This window comes from Ictalurus punctatus, chromosome 13 (assembly GCF_001660625.3).
Source record: "Ictalurus punctatus breed USDA103 chromosome 13, Coco_2.0, whole genome shotgun sequence".
NCBI lineage: Eukaryota > Metazoa > Chordata > Actinopteri > Siluriformes > Ictaluridae > Ictalurus > Ictalurus punctatus.
In genome coordinates this window covers 29,285,001-29,305,000 of record NC_030428.2, presented here as the reverse complement: position 1 = coordinate 29,305,000, position 20,000 = coordinate 29,285,001, and the positions used below count along the sequence as shown (strand labels likewise).

The following is a 20,000-nucleotide window of genomic DNA, read 5'->3' as shown; positions in this document are numbered from 1 at the left end:
CACAACTCCTGCAGATGTTTCATCCTGTTCTACCACATCCCAATGGTGATCTACTGGATTCAGATCCGGTGACTGGGAAGGCCGCTGAAGGACACTGATCTCAGTAACAATACTCAAATACGCTGTGCGTTCATGCCATGATTGATCAGTATTAACGAACCATAGAGGGCTGAGAAAACATTCCCCACAGCATTACACCACCTCCACCAGTCTGGACTGCTGACACAAGGCAGGCTGGATCCATGGGTTCATGCTGTTGGAGACAAATTCTGACCCGACCATCTGTGTCCCTCAGCAGAAATCCAGATCCATCAGACCAGGTGACGTTATTCCATCTTCACCTGTCCAGTGTTGTGAGCCTGTGCCTGAAAGAGGAACCCGATGTGGTCTTCCGCTTTCATCCACCTCGATGTCTGACGTGTTGTGCTTTCTGAGATGCTTTTCTGCTCAGCACAATGATACAGAGTGCTTATCGGAGTTACTGTAACCTTTCTGTCAGCTCCAACCATCTCCTCCGACCGTCTCCTCCGGCCGTCTCCTCCCACCATCTTCTCTCTCCGTCTCCTCCGACCATCTTCTCCGTCCATCTCCTCTGACCTCTCTCGTCAACAAGGCGTTTCTGTCCTCAGAACTGATGTTCGCTGGATGTTTTTTCTTTATTCCGCTATTGTGTAAACTCAAGACGCTGTAGTATGTGAAAATCCCAGGAGATCAGCAGTTATAGAAAAACGCAAACCTCAAACCACATCAACCATCACATCAACTGATGGTCGATGTGAACATTATGATGCATAGCAGCTTCGTGTACTGCTGCCACACGATTGGCTGATCAGTTACCTGCATGAACGAGTGCAGGTGTTCCTTATAACATGTTCGTGAGAGTATATTAAAATGTCTCCATGGTTTTTCTGTTCAGACTGAAATGTTTAATACGGACATACGCCGCTGTAATCTAACGGGTCAGTTAAAGCCAGTGAGAGATTTTTTTCCATGCTCAAATGCGTCACCGTAGCTCCGGTGGTCTCTGTGGTTTCCTAACCCCGGTATATTCTCATGGATATATCTCATGAGCTTGAAGCATTACCGCTAATTCACAGCAGCTTGTGATCATTATTTTAATGTTCTTTCCAAGGTTCTTTCTCACCACTGTTATGTTTTTAATTTCAGCATTGAGTCACAGAACTGTGGGAACTTAAAACTCTAATAACCACATTAAATGTAAACATAAGGGAGGCTACATGAGCTACCTTCTGCTGCGTCTCCGCAGTCTGCCTGAAGTAGAAGGTTGGGTTTAGTCTCGGAGTGTCTAGAACGTTCTCTCACACCGGTACGTTTCGGTTCTTTTATGGAAGGTGAATATTATCATTTGGCTTTAGTGTGTTGCAGTGATGGGGTTTATTGGTGTTCGGGTTTGATGACGAATGTGTTCAGAACCCGGGTCTGATCAAAATAATCTGATTTAGTGGGTAAGGGTAGTCTCATTTCCCACATGTGTTTTTTGGCTTTGTTAATATTTAAGAGGACTGTGGAATCCTCATTTACGCAGATTCAGGGTTGCCAGTTCAGGGTAAATTGGGCTAGAGAGCGACACTAGCCAGTCAGGGGTGTATTTGAGATCATGTATGTGGAAGAAGGCAGACAGAGCTTTCCTCCGAGTGTGTTCCTCTGCGCTGTGACTCAGCACCTGCAGCAGTTTGGATGTCTTCATGTGTCTCAGAGGAAGCATGAGAAACAATAACCAATAATCAAAGCACTAAACTTTTAAGCAAATGAGTGAAATAATAAAATAAGAGAATTTAAAAAGATGGCAGATGAAGTCTCAGAGAGATAACCAAGCGTTTGATCTGGACATCTGGATCAGCGTGTGTGGATATGGATGATGGATAGAGTTGGACTGTGATGGTATGCTCCGTGTTAATCACTGTTTCCAGCAGCAGACACAGACGTGGTAATTAGGCATCTTTATCCATTTGTGTTCCCAAAAGAAGGATGTTTGCTTTGTAAGCTTCTCAGGTGTGTTTGAGCTGCGTCAGTTGGAACCACTACGCCTTCTCCCAGAGAAACGTGCTTTTCTGACCATTTCTGCAGCCATTTATTTAGTGTGGGGTTAATTTTTTTTAATGCCTGTATGTTGACCTTTGACCTCCAGGGGTCAGCATCGTTCTCTGTGGGTCTCAGGGAAGAACTACAGGAATCCTGCAAACATTTCACAGTGAAAGTGGCCAGGTTTGCTTTAGAATGTGTCTTGTAAGCCGTGTATCATAAATCACAGCTCATGACCAGTGCGTATGGAAAGCCGACGTGGATGTCCACGTTTAGTTTTGTTTAAGTTGAAAATTCAATTCAATTCAATTTTATTTGTATATCGCTTTTTACAATAGACATTGTCTCAAAGCAGTTTTACAGAAATATCAACACGGTATACAGATATTAAATGTACGAATTTATCCCAACTGAGCAAGACACTGAGTGGAGACGGTGGCGAGGAAAAACTCCCTAAGATGTTAAGAGGAAGAAACCTTGAGAGGAACCGACTCAGAAGGGAACCCATCCTCATCTGGGTCACAACAGATAGTGTGAAAAAGTTCATTATGGATTTATATGAAGTCTGTATGGCGTTAGGAGCAGCTGTAGTCCCAGCAGTCTGGAATTAAAGAAGATTTGAGCTCCATCCAGAGGCAGAAAGGATCTGGATCTCTAGTATCTCCATAAATTCGTGTGGGGCTCGGCGAAAGGAGAGAGGGAGAAAAAAGATAATTATGACTGCGAAGTAGTAGAACAGAATCTAGTCAGGGTAGGCTTGAGTAAACAAATACGTTTTAAACCTAGACTTAAACACTGAGACTGTGTCTGAGTCCCGAACACTAATTGGAAGACTGTTCCATAACTGTGGGGCTCTATAAGAGAAAGCTCTTCCCCCTGCTGTAGCCTTCACTATTCCAGGTACCGTCAGATAGCCTGCATCTTTTCACCTAAGTAGGCGTGGCGGATCATATAAAACCAAAAGGTCGCTTAGATATTGTGGCGCGAGACCATTTAGTGCTTTATAGGTTAATAAAAGTATTTTATAGTTAATGCGAGATTTTCCTGGGAGCCAATGCAGTATTGATAATAATATCGGTGTGATATGGTCGTATCTTCTAGTTCTAGTTAGGACTCTAGCAGCTGCATTCTGGATGCATTCTGGAAAATGCCTTTATGCGAGTTCAGTGCAGTGCAGACACGCAACACAAAGCAAGTCCAGATAACCGTAACGCGGTGTACATCTTCAGGAAGTGTTGTTCTCCACGTCGCTGTGAACCGGTTTCTTAAATATTTATTACAGGACTCAAGCCGCGAATTCAAAAACATCGTTTACACGAAAGCCACTGTATAAAAACATTCCCATTGTGTTTGTTTTCACACGTCGTGATGACAGGAAGACGGTATAATTAGGGTGAACACTGCTTTTCAGTGTTCCTGGACCGGAAAAGTATGGGATTTAAAGGCACTGGTTTCCAGACCTGGTAAAATATAAATGTAAATAAGTTGTGGAAAAATGATCGATGTTCCGTTTCCAAAATAATATTGACTCAAGAAGAAAAGGATCTTGAAATCCGTGGCCTTGAGATGTTCGTATATTTTTGGGATGAACGCAGCATCATCATGTTTCAGGTTTTATCTTATAATCATACTGTTAATGAGCTTAAAAATAACCAGGACTCTGAGCATGAAGTCCAGAACGTTTAAGACTCAGTATGGAAAAAAACGTGGAATTTCTTTAGTGAAGAAAGAGCATGTACGCTGATGAGTACTACGCAGAGTAAGTAGTGATAATGCTGTTCTTTATACCTGGTTATTCTGGGTAGCAGGGAGCAGATATGTACTGCTGCGTTGTTCATGGTCAGACAGACCGTACAGGATTTTGCAGCTAAAATGCTTGATCTTGGTGCCTTTTTGTTCTCTCAAAATTTGCATTGCGACTTGTGGTGTTTTTTTTGTGCTTTTTTTTTTTTTAACTGGAAATTGCAATCGTATGAAATTCTTTCGTGGTGATGTTTGTTGGAGACGAGACCTTTTAGCTGTACTCGTGGTCGACACACCTTTTTGGTAGAACACGCGTTGTGATGACATCACGTGACTCGTCTCGGCCCAAATCTGTGGAAGTTTTGAAAAATTGCAGCTCCTCCGAATATTGCGGAGTTTTGCTCGATCTTGCGTTAATTTCTGCGATCGCAAAATCACGGAATCCTCAGAGGGATCAGACAAGATTCGAGTTCTTTGTATGTATTCTAACCTTGAATCAAAGAGTGTTTGTATGTTTGGGTTTAGGATTCCTAAAAAATAATAAAATAAAAAGAAAGTATAACTCTGTGTGTGTGTGTAGATGAAGAGCTGTAAGAATGAACAGGAGCGTGGATCTCTGATGTTGAAGAGTGTGCAGTATCTGGAGCGCTACATTTACCTCATCCTCTTCAACACCTACCTGCACCTGGAAAAGAAGAACTCCCTCCAGCGCTCCTTTTCCACCTGGATGCACCAGGTAACAAACACCGATATTTCATTAGTATTCCTTATGCAGTGTGACTGTGACAGAAAGCTCCACTTCCAGCTGTGTCGATTACCACAGAGCACCTGCCCAGATGCCCAGATGTATTGTTTTGACAGCTTTCTCAGGTGTTCTCGTAGTGGTGATTATTCTTTCTTCTGGAAAGTAAACCGAGTTGAAAAGATGATAACGGCTACATCTCAGATGTTTCCACACTACGCACATTTAAAGACGTCAGATATCTGAGTAAAGAACCCACATGTGGTTCTGTTCACCCTCTTCACTACAAGCACATTAACATTAACATGGCAAGTCATGGCTCTTCGTTCCTCCTGCAGCTTCTCCTGCTCCAGGACTGTAATGTTAATGTAGATACGGCGTAACGGAAGGCCATGGCCGCCAGCTCCAGTGCTGTACAGGAGTTTAGAACATTACTTCTGGAGAAGTGTTTTTTTTCATCCAAGAGCAGGATCTCACAGTCCAAAATAACTGAAGGAGAGATGTTCTTGTCCTAATCCAGCTGTTGTGTGGCGTATATACAGCTTCTACTAGGCCTGTAGTGTGTGTGGAGATTTACATCCTGCTGTCAGTAAGACTCTTCCCTAAGTATTCTCAGGATGATAAACAGCCCACACACACACACACACACACACACACACACACACACACACACACACACGTACTTAACTGGCCTCTGGCTCTTATTTCCTCCCCATCTTTCTGTCAGAAAACTTCTTACTGTGTTGTCATTATCAGTGAATGTGTAACAAAAGAACTTTAACGATGCAGGTGTGTAAAGCGAGCGCGGTTCACACACAATCTACACTTCAAACAGTCTTTAATTACGTCCTAATTACAACATTAAATCCACAAATAAAGTTATGTGTAATGAAGTGGAATGACACTGGGGAAAAGTATTGAACAGGCTAAGTAAAAGCAGTTCTCCAAGGCAGGGTAAGGCGAGGAACCAGCTGAAATCCATAAGTAATTACACCCCCTATCTGTGTAAATTAATATCAGCTGGGTTAGTAAAGTGATGGTCTATAAAAAAGGCTCGTTACCAATTATCAGTACTTTTCCCCCGTGTCATTCCTCTTAATTACACATAACTTTACTTATAGACTTTAATGTTGTGAATTCTTTATATTTCCAGATTTCTTGAGTTAATACTGATGTCTGGTGGAAATTTCATGTGAATAACCTCATTGGAAATATATTTACTGACACGTTCAGTACTCATTTCCCCCGCTGTGTAAAGCCTGCGCAGCGTATGATGAGACTGCAGGACCTGAACACAGCGTCCTCCGAGGCTGGTTTAATGTTTAACATTGTGAGTGGATTTTAACTTCTGGTCATATTTTGTTGTGTAGGTGGCAGCTCGAGCAGGAGTGTACGACCTCCTGAACCAGCTGACCTTCTCAGAGTTTGAGAACCTAAAAGACTCAACATTCGCACATCTTCGGTTCCGCTGGAGAGAACAGACCGTCCGGAAGCTTCCATACAGGGGGGAAATCATCTGAGAACAGGGGGGGTTTGAAAGGGTTAATGGGGGGGGGCTCAAACTGACTGAAAGAAAAGGACAGAGAGAGAGAGATGATTTTTTTTATGATCACTGTGCTTTGGGAAATTATTTTGATTATAATATTCATTATGCTTTTAATTAGATAAATAAATTTTAGCGCATGATTACAGCTTGTAATGCTTGGGTTTAAGTGAAGTTCCTTTAACACGCAGCACAGCTGTTTAACCCGTCTTTAATGTCTCTGCACATCTAGTCTTATTCTTTTTCCTGAATAATCCATCTGCTGTGTCTATCAGGCAAGAACACACTCGTGTCCCTTGTTTTAATCCACTAAAGGTTTAATTCACTTCTACGCATGAGAATACAGAGGAGCACGCATCCAGATGCAGCTGAGTAACAGGCACCTCTGTTTCAAAAGGGGTGGAGCTTCAGTTAAATTTGATCAGCCGATAATTAACTTCAGATAGAAAATTTAACTAACTAGTGGGTTGGCTAGTATTTCTGTTGTATTATACAAAGAATAATTAATCCCTGATACAATCTGTACATGAAATCATCAAACAATGTCCTACGTTCACACTAGCAAGTGACGAGATACTCACGGTTCGTCTCTCGACGCTGTGTAGCGACTGCTGCTGTTGCCGCGTGTTGGATTGGCCTGTCTAGCGTTTTTGTTCCTGTGAAAAACAATAGAGCTATATATAAAACATCTCGAGTTATTTGATGAGAGGTTGTATACGACCGGATGAGATGAAACCACGGGTAAGTTTTCCTTCTGTTTTTGAGCGTCAACACCGTGAATAGGAACTAACTGCAGGTGTGAAGTTGTGAATGGGGAACTGGGAAAGAAAAGACCGCGTCAGACCATCGGATTGGTACAGGGAAATCACCGTTCGGTTTGTTGCTTCATTGAGCGGTGTTTAATTTATATAGAATTGAGAAAATGTCACTTTCCACTGAAATCATGGCACCGTGTTGCGCACGTGTGTAGAAGTGGACGTATTCAATCTTCCGTTTCATTGTTTTAACATTTCATTGTTTAACGTTCACTCCTTGTCCCTTGTCCACTTTCTTTTCGACTTGTCTGTGTCCCCTTGGTTTGCAAGTATGCAATACCTGCTCGAGTGTGTACACTTGGAGCACTCATGAACTCTCATCTTGCACAGTTCATTAGAGCCTGAGGAACTCAACCAAGTCAAGGAAGATGTGATAAAAGCGATAACAAGTCCTAATATTACGCTAAAGACAAATCCAGCCAATAAAATGCCAGGATTAAGTTGTTTTTCTTTTATAAAAGTTTTTGTATTAGTTTACACATTTTGAATTGTTTCCTTAGAAAACAGTCTGTTAATCTAATCTTTAATCCACCCATTGTTTACTACTTTACACTTTCAATAATGTACAGTTATTAATGTTAACATTGGAGAGCAGATTTTTAATGACGCCACTTTAGCATACTTTTTTGTAAAGGATGTTTTTACACTCAGCATTAAATATTTTAAACACAGCTTCAGTGTGTGTGTGTGTGTGTGAGACAGATTGGATCTGAACCCTAAATACCACTTTATCCTAGTCCATTTTGATAAAATTCTATCTATCTACCTACCTACTGTATCTATCTATTTAATGGTTTATTAGTGCAAAAAGCTAGTGATAAAATAAAGTAAAATCCTAGGAAACACCTAGAGGTGATTAGAAAACCTCCAAAATGTTTGTACTAGTGATCTACTTTACCCTGCGTAACCACCAGGGGCGGTATGAAACACCTGGATAACATGTACCAACAATATCACAAGAAACAAGACTCACCTCAGAACTGCCCTGAAAGGTGACCCCTTGACTCACACCACTGGGAGAGGCAATATTAACCTTGTAGAATCTGTAGAAGGTGCAAGGAGACACCCAGGTAGCAACAGAACAGATGTCCTGGAGTGGTACACCTCTAAACATGGCCCGTGAGGTGGAGATGAAGAGGTCCAGCCCATCTATAGGTGCCTGAGCCTCTGTTTAGAAAAGACAGCCCTTGTGTCTTACCTCCATAATAAGAGGAAGGAATGGATTCCATGTGGTCTGAATAACACCATAGGGCTTATAAGGAGAACAGCGAGGAACACGCTGCAGGCTCAGCCTTTTCAAAAGTCAATAAACTGATTCACAAAGTTGGCTGATGTGACTTTTGGACAGAAAACCTGGATTCAGCCAGAAGGATTTCCCAAAGCCATTTAACATTCTTTTAGTAGAAATAAATGCTGGCAATTTTTAAATTAAATCAGCTTTACACAAAAACTCAGTGCGTAAGGGACTCCTGCACCCTTTAGAAAGGCAGTAGTAAACCTTTGAGACCAGAGAGAGATGCCACACATGGTGCTGGCACATACCCCTTTAGCATAGCCTGGGACTTACTGCTGTGAAGCAGGCATGTGCACAGGATCTTGGGAAGGAGTGAGGCATTGGGTCCAGTCGATGAAGTGAACCCCATTCACAGTTTAGCTTCCGATTTATGGCATACAAGCCACATGTAATACAGACTCTCGCATTTCCTGACCAGCTGGATCAAAGGCTACAGTTGGAGATTCATTCCAGTGGGCCAGACCCAGGGACGCAGATAACTCTGCTGATGTAGCAGCTGATGGCTGACAGCAGATATGCTCATGGAAAGGGTGATAGCAAAAGTTGCAGTGAGAACCAAGGTCTTGCTGATCATTTTGGCGCCACAAGGAGGACTCTGTGGTCTAGTTGCTGAAACCTGTACAGTGTGTGAAGAAACAGTATTATAGAAAGAAATGCACAGAACAAGTGGTGAAGCCGGTTCTGGACCAGGGCATCCAGACCCAGCAGGCTGTATGGCTCTGACGGGGAGAACGATTTGAATGATCTGGGCTACCATTTCCACTCATTCTCCTGGGCATATCTGCAGTCTTGACTGTGTCTGTTACCCCACTGTACAGCCCTGGCAGATGAGTTGCTCTCAGTGAGGCCAGTTGTAGGTGTGAGCAGGTTGGAAGTAGGTTCCAGGTGGACTGCTCCTTGTGGGGGGATAAAGGAGCTAGTCATCCAAATATGGCAGTATCCTCATCTCACGTAAGGCTGCATATGTACATCTTGAGAAATAAATGCCTGCACATGGAAGCCAAACCTTCAGCATCTCTCTTTGGGGAAACAGGAATAAGAAAGTACATGTCATGCAGGTCCACGTGGATGAACCAGTTCTTGAACTACATCCATTTCTTGTAGTATATGAACATTTTCGACCCCCTCAGTTCTGAAAGTGTCTTCCTTCTCAATAGCACCTCTGTAGCAGAAACAAAGGTTTTGGGACACGGTGACATCTTTGCTGGTCTGAGCTGAATGAGGCCTGGGGCAGAACTATAGCTCCTTTCCCTGCAACACTGTCATGAATTCCCACTGATCCAATGTCACTGTTCACTGAGCAATATTTCATTCTGTAAAACACAACACTAGCCACCTTCCTTCAGGAGAGTAAAAACTTCATATAATCCAATGTTATACATTTACATTTCACGTTAATTACAAACGCTGTATACTGTTATACATTTACAGGTGATTAAACATTATAGTGTAACGTACCTCTACGAATATCACATATTGGATTTTTCCAGCTCAACTAACAATGCTAGCAATTGCTAGCTGATAAGCATTGCACTTCCTGGTCAGTAAAACCACAACGAACAATTGTGTTCATTTTCAAGTCTAAAATAAAACATTAGTCAGGATGTAAAATAAATATGGGGTCATTTCTTGAATAACATAAATAAGGGTTATTTATCTCTTAAAGCAATCTAAAAGATTTATACCACATTTTACAGACTAATATACCTAAATGTACATTACACTGATGTTAACTGTGCTTGGCTATGGTTTTAAAGATGTTCTAGACAAGATGGACATACAGTCATTAAGGAATACAAATTTCTTCAAAGGCAACTCAAAGTCCAAAGCTCTTGATGAAAACCACTGGGTCTTAAATGTTCTTTTTTTATATATACTTTGACCACCTTAAGTTAAAAGCTAAGGCTTTGGCTGCATTAAAAGCATTCACTTGGCTTTCTCTGTGCCCTTGTTGACTTGCCCCTGGGGTAAGACTACTCGGCCAGCTCGGGGGCTGTTATACTTTATCATGCCAATAGTGTGTGTTTTGTGTCAACGTCACTGGAAACCTCAGGCATGGTTGCAGTTTCAGTTTTGCAGGAAGATATTCAGCAGAATCAGCTAAAAATGGAACTGTATTCTTCAGTAATCGGAATCAGCAGCTCAGGAGATTGATGTATTAGTGGAGAAATGGCCAGAACCACAATATTAATTATTGCCTTGAGGGGGGTTCTGTGATGTCACTGAATGGTTGGGGATGATTATGTGGTAAACCAGACACAAACACACACACACACACACACAAACACACACACACGAGAACACAGAGCAACCAAGGACTGCAAAGTAAAACATGTAAAACCATGGGTACGCTCTGTATTCTGTAACAGAAACTAATGTTTAGGAAAGGGACTACATTAATTAGAAATGCAGGCAGTATAGTTTTCTTATTGTTATTCATTTTATTATTGTTGCTGTTGTTTTGTTATTATTATTATTATTATTATTATTGTATTAAATTTAATGCATACATCGATTAGCCATAACATTAAAACCAGCTGCCTAAAATTGTGTAGGTGCCCCTCCCTTTGCGCCGCCAAAACAACTCTGACCCGTCGAGGCCTGGACTCCACAAGACCTCTGAAGGTGTGCTGTGTCTATGGATCGGACTTGTTTGTCCAGAACATCCCACAGATGCTCGATCGGATTGAGATCTGGGGAATTTTGGAGGCAGAGTCAACACCTTCATCCCTGCAGTGTGTCAGGGAGCATTATCCTGCTGAAAGAGGCCACTGATATTAGGGAACACCGTTACCATGAAGAGGTGTACTCAGTCTGAAACAGTGTTTAGGTAGGTGGTACGTGTCAAAGTAACATCCACATGAACACCAGGACCCAAGGTTTCCCAGCAGAACATTACCCAGATCACCACACTGCCTCTGCCGGCTCGCCTTCTTCCCATAGTGCATCCTGATTCCATCTGTTCCCCAGGTAAGCGACACACACACACCTGGCCTCCACTTGATGTAAAAGAAAACCTGATTCATCAGACCAGGCCACCTTCTTCCATTGCTCCATGGTCCAATTCTGATGATCACGTGTCCATTGTAGGAGTTTCGGAGGTGTACAGGGGGTCAGCATGGACACTCTGACCACAGCTCCTACGCAGCTCCATACGCAGCAAGCTGTGATGCTCTGTGTGTTCTGACTCCTTTCTATCAGAACCAGGATGAACTTCTTCAGCAGTTTGTGCTACAGTACATCTTCTGTGTGATCAGACCAGACGGGTTAGCATTCACTCCTCACGCACATCACTGACACTTGGGAGTCCATGACCCTGTCTCTGGTTCACCGGTTCTCCTTGGAGCACTTTTAGTAGGTACTAACCCCTGCACACAGGGAACACCCCACAACACCTGCTGTTTAGGAGACGCTCTGACCCAGACGTCTAGTCATTACTGTTTGGCCCTTGTCTAAGTCACTCATATCCTCACCCATTTTTCTGCTTCCAACACGTCACCTTCGAGAACTGACTGTTCATTTGCTGCCTAATAAATAAATCCCTCCCCTTTTCAGGTGCCCCTGTAACGATGTTATTCACTTCAGCTGTCAGTGGTTTTAATGTTATGGCTGATGGGTGTATACTGTGACTTGTTTTGACTTCCCCATTCACTATACAGACTATTGTGTATTGTGTTTTCAGTCCACATCTTCCGCAACCAGCAAAGGATCCCGCAAGATCTACAACTAGAACTTTCTTTGTTAATCAGAATTAGTCACCAGTAAAGCAATAACGCCGTGATTATGCCTTAACACAGTTTGGTGCTTGGACCCTGAAAATTGCCACTTGCAGGTGTTAAGGCTATTATTTTATTACTGTTGTTGTGTATTAGAGAGTGGAATTAATATTCTCTGTGGTTTCTGAAAGCGTTTCATGCAACAGCTAAGAGAAAGCAGCGCAGGAAAGAGAAAGAGGCGACATTAAGATGAAACCTGAACTCACGCTGCTCACAGATCAAGAGAGAAAAGCACACAAAGAGACGCTTTGAGAAAAAACGAGAGGCCGAGGACGGAAGAGGAGAGAGACCATACGGTGGGGGTGGGGGTGGGGGGTAGGACTACTTCTAAAACAGAGAGAGCCAGAGAAAGATAAGAAAATGAGTAAAAAAAATAGAGGGAAGAAAAGAGCAAAAACAGAAAGATGGATTGCAATATTTATATATAGGGAAGGATGATATTGTGGTCATTCTTTATGAAAAGAATGTTTTATGACTTTTACTCATCCAGATTAGTAACCACCCGGACGTCCTGCAGACCAGCGACCATGACCTGGGGATGGAGCCAGAGCATGCTACAGAATCAGACATAGCTTTTGCTGATTTTCACACCTCTACAATGCTACTGTTAGTTATCTACGACTGACGAAGGCGTATATCGTTATTCCTGGAGAACTCCTGCGTGACAGTGTGTGCTGTAAGAGTTATATTTTGATAACTGATGTTTCTACTCATTAAACACAGCCCATGAAAATAAAACATGCTAATTAGACGGAGTAAGTGTCTTACTCCTCTCGTGTGGTTTAGTGGTTTCCCTCTACACACCGAAACAGAAATAAAAACCGTGTACCCCACTGAGGTGGAAAACACAGCTCACTGGAGACCATGTCTGACCTCGTGCAGCATTAACACGCCCAAGAGAAACCAGCGTGATTCATTAGTGGAGTATCTACCAAGGGCTTTACCAGGGTCTGTGGTCCAAATCTAATCGGCGATTATTCTAGAACCCTAAATGTTCTTCGGTTTAACCTTTTCTTCTAAGAATGTATGCAGCAATTATTCATGACTCCGCTAATGAACCGAGCTGGTCTCTTTAAGAGCGTTAATGCAGCAGGAAGTCAGACATCTCTATAAACCATCTCCAGTATGCAGTATTTTCCACCTCAGTGGTGTACACTGGTTTTATTTCTGCTTCAAAGAAACCACTAAACCACAGAAGGCTGTAGGGTTCTACATAAAACTATGAGAAACAGTTCCAAGTAGAACCCCTGTGGTAAAACTTTTCTTCTAAGAATTTACTTCATCTATACGAGACCAAATTTAACTGCTGCTCCCTCTGTGACATCTCAAACATCCATCATGACTACTGCCACCTTCTACAATAATAATAATAATAATAATAATAATAATAATGCACACTGCAAACATTCAAATTAATTCCTATTCAGATGGGGTTAGTTTTACATGTGGAGGTGTTTAATGTCATTTAATGTAATTGTTCCTGGAGGATCTCTGGGATTTTGGTTTCTTCTGAATCCGTCATGTGAGGAATATAAACTATGCAGGAGAAATAACTCCAGGTAATGATACTCTTGATAATCAGTCCGTACAGGATTTCAGAAGGTTTTTTTGTGAAGGTTACGGCTTTTTTCAAAATTTGTGATGCAACTTGCGGAGGTTTTTTGCGGAAAACGCATTGAAGTTGCACAAAATTGTCCTGCACCGTCTTTCGCAGTGAAGTTTGCACGTGAGTCGAAGAGGGCTTTAGCTGAATGTGTGTCGAGATGATGTCACATGACTCGTTTCGCCCCAAATCTGCAGAACATCTGCTGTAATTTTGAAAAATTGCAAGCTCCTGCGAATATTGTTGAGTATCCTTGATTTTGCGTTGATTTCTGCGATGGTGAAATCCTGGAGGGACCGAATAAAGACTGCGTTACATCCTGTGAGAAAAGATGTTCTGTGATTTTTTTCTTCAGTAACTATAAAGATGCTCCAGGAAGCCAACAGTTTAAAACACAGAACAATAAAATATAGACAAAGGGCGTGTCAGAGAAGTGACGCTTCTGAGGAGGTTGTAGGTAAGTTATTGAGTTCCTAACACGAGTACAGACTTTTTGAGATCGCTCATCCCATGTGAATCATTCTTAATTACTATTGACATCTTCCAGCAACATCATTAACACACATCTAGAAAAGTAATTCTGTCTGAAGAACACCTTTGTCACGTGGTGAGAGAATCAGTACTACTGTAGAGTTTGAGTACAGGGGGCGGGGCTAACGTGTTATAGCCAGCATTTGATTTGGAGACAAAATGAAGGAGTACAGGATGATAAAGTGTACAGTTCTGAAGTCTACATTGTTTATTATTATTATTATTATTATTATTATTTGTGCCTACTGCACCAAGACAAACAAAAAGCTCTTAAACACAGATTTTATACTTTTTTAGGGACTTTACTCTCTCACTTTGTGTCTTTTTTCATACTGTGGTGTTTTTATATGAACACTAGACCTGTTTAAATCATTTTAAACCTGGAAAAAAATATGTTTAGCTGTTAATTAGTAATAAAGCAATAAAGCCACTTGAACTTGAGATATAAAATACGGAAATGACACGTGACGCAAGTCGCGCGCGCGCACACACACACACCTCTCAGCGCGCGCGCGCTGGTCACGACAACGTTAGCTAAGCTAGCCCTGTGTAGAGAGGCCTAGCAGCTAGCCGTTTCCAAATTTAATAAAAGGTTGTCTAAGTAAAACAGTGGGGTTTTTTCGAGGCGGTAAACTAATTGTATTGGCTTAAATCACACTTCACCACTCCACTGAAATTGTCACTATCCAGCTTGGTAAAGCAAGCTAACATAAACGCTGACAGGATAACTAACTAGTTAGCACAATAGCTGGGAGAGTTTGAAGGCTAACTGCTAAATTGGCTCAATGTTCTACTCATAGAAATATAAATAGTTAACGTTAGAGACATTTCACAGTTTGACCGACTAGAAAACACGAGTAATAATCAGTTTAAGAAACTAATTTAAATTTAAGACAATCGAGTGTAAGACAAGTCGTACCCTTGGAGTTTTCTCTGAGGTAAAAAATGTAGTCGGGTGTCGTTTGCAAATGAATCAACTCTTTGAATCGGTTCTTGAAGGTGAATAACGGGAACTGACTCGCAGATTTGAGGAGTCGTTTTGTGATCGTACAGTCAAAACAACAACAACAACAAAACATATTCTTTTTAAACATGAGAATTGGTTGCATTAAAGAATTAATTTAGTGCACTAGGCCAAGTACCGGACGGGAAAATGTATCGGCAACCATTTGCATTTAAAATGTAGTTTATGCTCGTGTAAAGTTAAAAAATAATAATAAAGAAAGAAAGAAAGAAAAAGAGAGAACATTAACAAGTATTTACTTTTTCCATAAAGGAAAATCTGGAATTTTAAATAAGTTCTACCGTATATGCTTGACATTAAATTAGAAACAAATTACATCCCAAATATTAATATCAATCATTAGTCATTAGTATAAAGCACTGAACACATCTGCCTGTAAATTATGGATGTGATTTTTGAGTTCATGGTGACTTTATGATTTTAATGAGACAACCATTTCAACAATTTTTAATTGTTTTATTTTTACTCTATACAAATGGTTCAGCAAAATCACTTAAATGTTTTAAAAGAAAGCGAACAAGGTAATGCAATTTAAAAATAATAATAATAATAATAATGCAGAATTTTTTCCTTTAAAAAAAACAACAACAAGGCTGTATTCTAAAATGCTCCATTTCACTTATACTAACATATAGGCCTAATGCTTTTTCCATCTGATGTAGTCCTTACTCCACCACCCACCAACATATTTTATAAATGAACCACTCAGCAGAAGAGGAAGAGTGTGTAGGATTGTTCAACTGTAACACACTCAACCTTTCAGCCAAAGAAAATACTCTTTCTTTCTTTCTTTCTTTCTTTCTTTCTTTTGCTACAGGAGGTGAACCCACACCTCAGAGTGTTAGCCATCTGGTAAATGAGACATGAGCTCAGAGAGTCATGTTCATTTAGCATATAGCTCCGTTGTAGTCTGCAGGGGGTACAGCTGATTTAACCTCACGAATATGTACGCGGTCGCGACCTCGGCTAATGGGCAATGAATCATCAGGATGAACAGACTCTCACAGGGTAAACTGACCTAAATCAGTGTCTAAACACAGACATGGAGTCATACTGAAAGTGAGCAGTTACAGATTTGGGGTTTAGAGTTCACACTGAGGTGTGTGATATTTTCGCATTAGTATGCACCACTAAAAACACCTCTGCCTGTAAACTGTGGATGTGATTTAGAGTTCAGGGTGAATTTATGATTTTCATGAGAAAACTATTTCAACAATTTTAAATAAAATTTTTATTCTATAGTTTAATTTTAATTATGCATTTCATTTTATTGTCTGTTTGTTTGTGCTCTCCAGCAAAGACATTTGAGATCAAAAGATGGAGATGAGACGATGGATCAGAATTTCAGCTTTTATTATTTACAACTTGACATGTTCCACAACATAAAACATAAAACCTTTTGTTTCAGACCACCCAATTTTTAGATGAGCAAAAGTATAGGAACAGATCAGTCTTGAAGTAACTGAAAGTAAATAACACTTAATATTTGGTTGAATATCCTTTACTTGTAATAACTGTATCAATCCTGCGACTCACTGCGACTTCTTCTGTGAAGCTTCTCCAGGTTTTTCCTGCAGCTTCTTTCAGTAGTTGTTTGTTAGTTGAAGTCCTGTGTTGAGGTGGAAGTGTGTTTTGGATTGTTGTCTTGCTGCATGATGAAGTTTCTCCTGATTCATTCGGATGCATTTCTCTGTAAATCTGCATACAAAATGTTCCTGTAAACTTCTGAATTCATTCTGCTGCTACCAACATGAGTTCATCATCAATAAAGATTAATAAGAATGTTCCAGAAGCAGCCATGCAAGCACAAGCCATGACACTACCTCCACCATGTTTCACAGATGAGCTTTATGTTTTGGACCATGAGCAGATCCTTTCTTTCTCCACACTTTCCATCACTTTGGTAGAGGTTCATCTCGGTTCCAGAACTTTTGTGGCTCGTCTCTGTATTTCTTTGTGAATTCCAATCTGGATTTCTGATTCTTAGTGATGATGACTGGTTTCCATCTTGTGGTATGACCTCTATATTTTTGCTCTTGAAGTCTTCTTAGAACGGTGGATTGTGAGACCTTCACCCTGCCCCGTGGAGGTTGCTGTTGATGTTACTGACTGCTGTTTTGGGTTTTTCTTCAGAGCTCTCACAATGTTTCTGTCATCAGTTGTTGTAGTTTTCCTTGGCCGACCTGTTCAGTGTCTGTTCCACAGTACACCGGCGGTTTCTTTCTTTTTCAGGACGTTCCAAAATGATTCGCTTTTCTCCTATAGACAGCTCTCTGGTCTTCATGTTGGTTTATCCTTTTTAACAACAAATGCAGTCTTCACAGGTGAAACTGAAGGCCAAGAGTCAAAAGGAAAGCAATTAATATAATAGGGCCTTCAGTAAATCTATGCTAAGCCTTCCACACAGGCTACAAGTTGCAGCTGTGTCTGCTCTCTGTAGGATGCACTTAGACCATTGCCCCATAGACTTGAAGGCACTGCTCCATTCCACCCTATACCTCGTGTGGAACCACTAGAGGGAGTGCCTTGACACCAGAGCATGCTCTCTCTATTCCAAAGGCCATAGTCCATCAATTTGATAGATGCATTCTTCACTCTACTGTGAAGATTTGTAATAGTCAGCCTCCTGATGTTGTTGGGTGCACATGTCATTTGGCAATTTACAGGCTTTTACAACTCGAGCACATTGCTACTTGATAAATAAGCATGAACCATTTGATTAGCCGCTTCTTTTCTTGAATCTGCTGAACTACAGCCTAACTATATTGTTGGATCTTGTGCTAATTGTTCATTTAGCTATGCATCTACAAACAACAACAAAAAAAACAACATGAATAAAGGAAAAGTGATTTCTGATTCATGATTCTGACTTGAGTCTTACAGTTAACTTTAAGAAACATAAATAGTGTGAAAGTTTATCGGTATGAAGGTATACACTGATATTTATATCTGAAATCAAAGTGGAGAGGATGACGTCACTGTGTTATGAATATTATTCCCAGATGTAGCCAAATCCAGATCATTCTGTTTATGTTTCCAGGTCCACAAATGGTTCATTCAGTATAGTCATAAACTTCCACGACATGCCTGAATGCATGAAGCTGTATATTAGAGTTTATATTTTTGTTTAAGTGTAGAAATGGAGGACACTTATGCCAGAACAGTAAATCCACATATTCCAGTATTTTGCTGTTTAATCCTCAGCAGCAGACTGTTTTTCCTCCCACAGTGCCATTAACCGTTTCTCTGCCTCTGATTAAAGCCACATTTCTGGAGGTATAGAGGCTCAAGGCCATGCACAGGGTTACCAGATTGGACGTTTATAAACTTCAGCTATACTTTAGGACAGATTGTATGTGAAAGACAAAACAGGTAAAAGTGTGCAGTAAACAAAACTAGAACAGAAAATGGTTTGAATTGTCTGTCCGTTATTTTCTTTCTTTCTTTTCAATGCCTCCTATGTAGGTGTGGTCACTGCTGTGATACTGATCAACAATAATTACACTTTATTTATATAACACTCTCTATGTTGCTTTTTTTTTTTTTTTTTAAACCTCTCTTGTTTTACTTACATTACTTTCTTTATTCTCCATACATACATCCTTTATTTCTTTTTTCTGTCTTTCTTTTTTTTTTAACCATCCTTTTTTCTTTCTTCCTTTTCTAAATCTATATTCGTTCCTCCGACTCTTTCTTTCTTCCTTTCTATCTATTTATTTTTCATGCTCCGTGTTGTCCTTGTGGTGTCCTGAAGTTTAGAAGGTGGAAAAGAATCAGGAGATGGAGTGTGGTGTGAAATCTGGCAACCCTGTGCTGGTGGATGGTTGAGTTCAGCCGGAGCTGAAGCGCCACTCAGCTGAAGTTCTCAATGCTGCGCGGAGCCGCTGTGCCTCACACACACACACACACACACACACACACACACACACACACACACACACACACACACACACTTGACCCAATGATCGGAGTACAGCAGCAGTGTGTTGAATGTGTGTGTCCGCGTTCACAGTAACACCGATATGGACTACTTCTACCTCCTGCTCTGCGCCGTCACACTCGGGCTGGTGGAGAACTCCCGGGGTGAGTACCTTATTCAGCTCTCTCTCTCTCTCTCTCTCTCTCTCTCTCTCTCTCTCTCTCTCTCGCACACACACACACACACACACACACACACACACACACACACACACACGGGCTGGTGGAGAACTCCCGCGGTATTCAGCTCATACACACTGCACACAGTGTGTGTGTGTGTGTGTGTGTGTGTGCGTGTGTGTGTGTGTGTGTTGGTAAATACGTCACTCAAATTTGGAGATTAATACCGGCGTTTATTAATGAGCTCAGAGCAAGCTCAACACCAACATCTGGAAAAGCTCAGTGCTGCGTTAAACACAGACTGCACATCTGGATTCACATCTACAGTGTGAAAGTAAATCTATAGAATTGAATTAACCCCTACAGTGTAGTAAAGTTACGACAGCGCTAAATAAACAGAGACAGTAGTGAATTACTTGCTGAAGTGTGGGATTAATACACACGGCACTGCATTAACACTCGCAGTGTTGAATAAATTCAGCTGAAAACTCGCTGTAGGTGTTAAAGCAACACTGCGAGAGTTTATTTAACGCAGCAGGTGTAGAGGAGGTAGAGATGGAGAAGAACGTTTTTCTGGGACTAGTTTAGGGAAGATAAGGAAAGCGAGCAGTGTGTCTCTGTTTGGACTACATTATGCGTTAGATGAGCGTTAGATGAGCGTTGGGTGAACGTTAGATGAGCGTTAGATGAGCATCGGGTGAGCTTTAGATAAGCGTTAGATAAGCGTTAGGTGATGTTGTATGAGCGTTAGATGAGCATTAGGTGAGTGTTGCATGAGTGTTAGGTGA

General features: G+C 41.2%; 2 protein-coding genes across 4 annotated transcripts in view; both read left to right on the top strand.

The window, feature by feature from the left end:
* Positions 1 to 7,557, top strand: part of pald1a (phosphatase domain containing paladin 1a) — a 44,166-nt gene extending 36,609 nt beyond the window's left edge. For both annotated transcript variants that reach the window (XM_053685258.1, XM_017483979.3), the window contains exons 19-20: positions 4,367 to 4,522; positions 5,899 to 7,557. In XM_053685258.1, the coding sequence (XP_053541233.1) occupies positions 4,367 to 4,522; positions 5,899 to 6,048 (306 nt within the window). In that variant the 3' untranslated portion in view covers positions 6,049 to 7,557. The remainder of the gene's footprint in view (positions 1 to 4,366; positions 4,523 to 5,898) is intronic.
* Positions 7,558 to 19,042: 11,485 nt separating this feature from the next.
* Positions 19,043 to 20,000, top strand: part of LOC108273522 (A disintegrin and metalloproteinase with thrombospondin motifs 14) — a 57,642-nt gene continuing 56,684 nt past the window's right edge. For both annotated transcript variants that reach the window (XM_053685256.1, XM_053685255.1), the window contains exon 1: positions 19,043 to 19,197. In XM_053685256.1, coding sequence (XP_053541231.1) covers positions 19,137 to 19,197 — 61 coding nt within the window. In that variant the 5' untranslated portion in view covers positions 19,043 to 19,136. The remainder of the gene's footprint in view (positions 19,198 to 20,000) is intronic.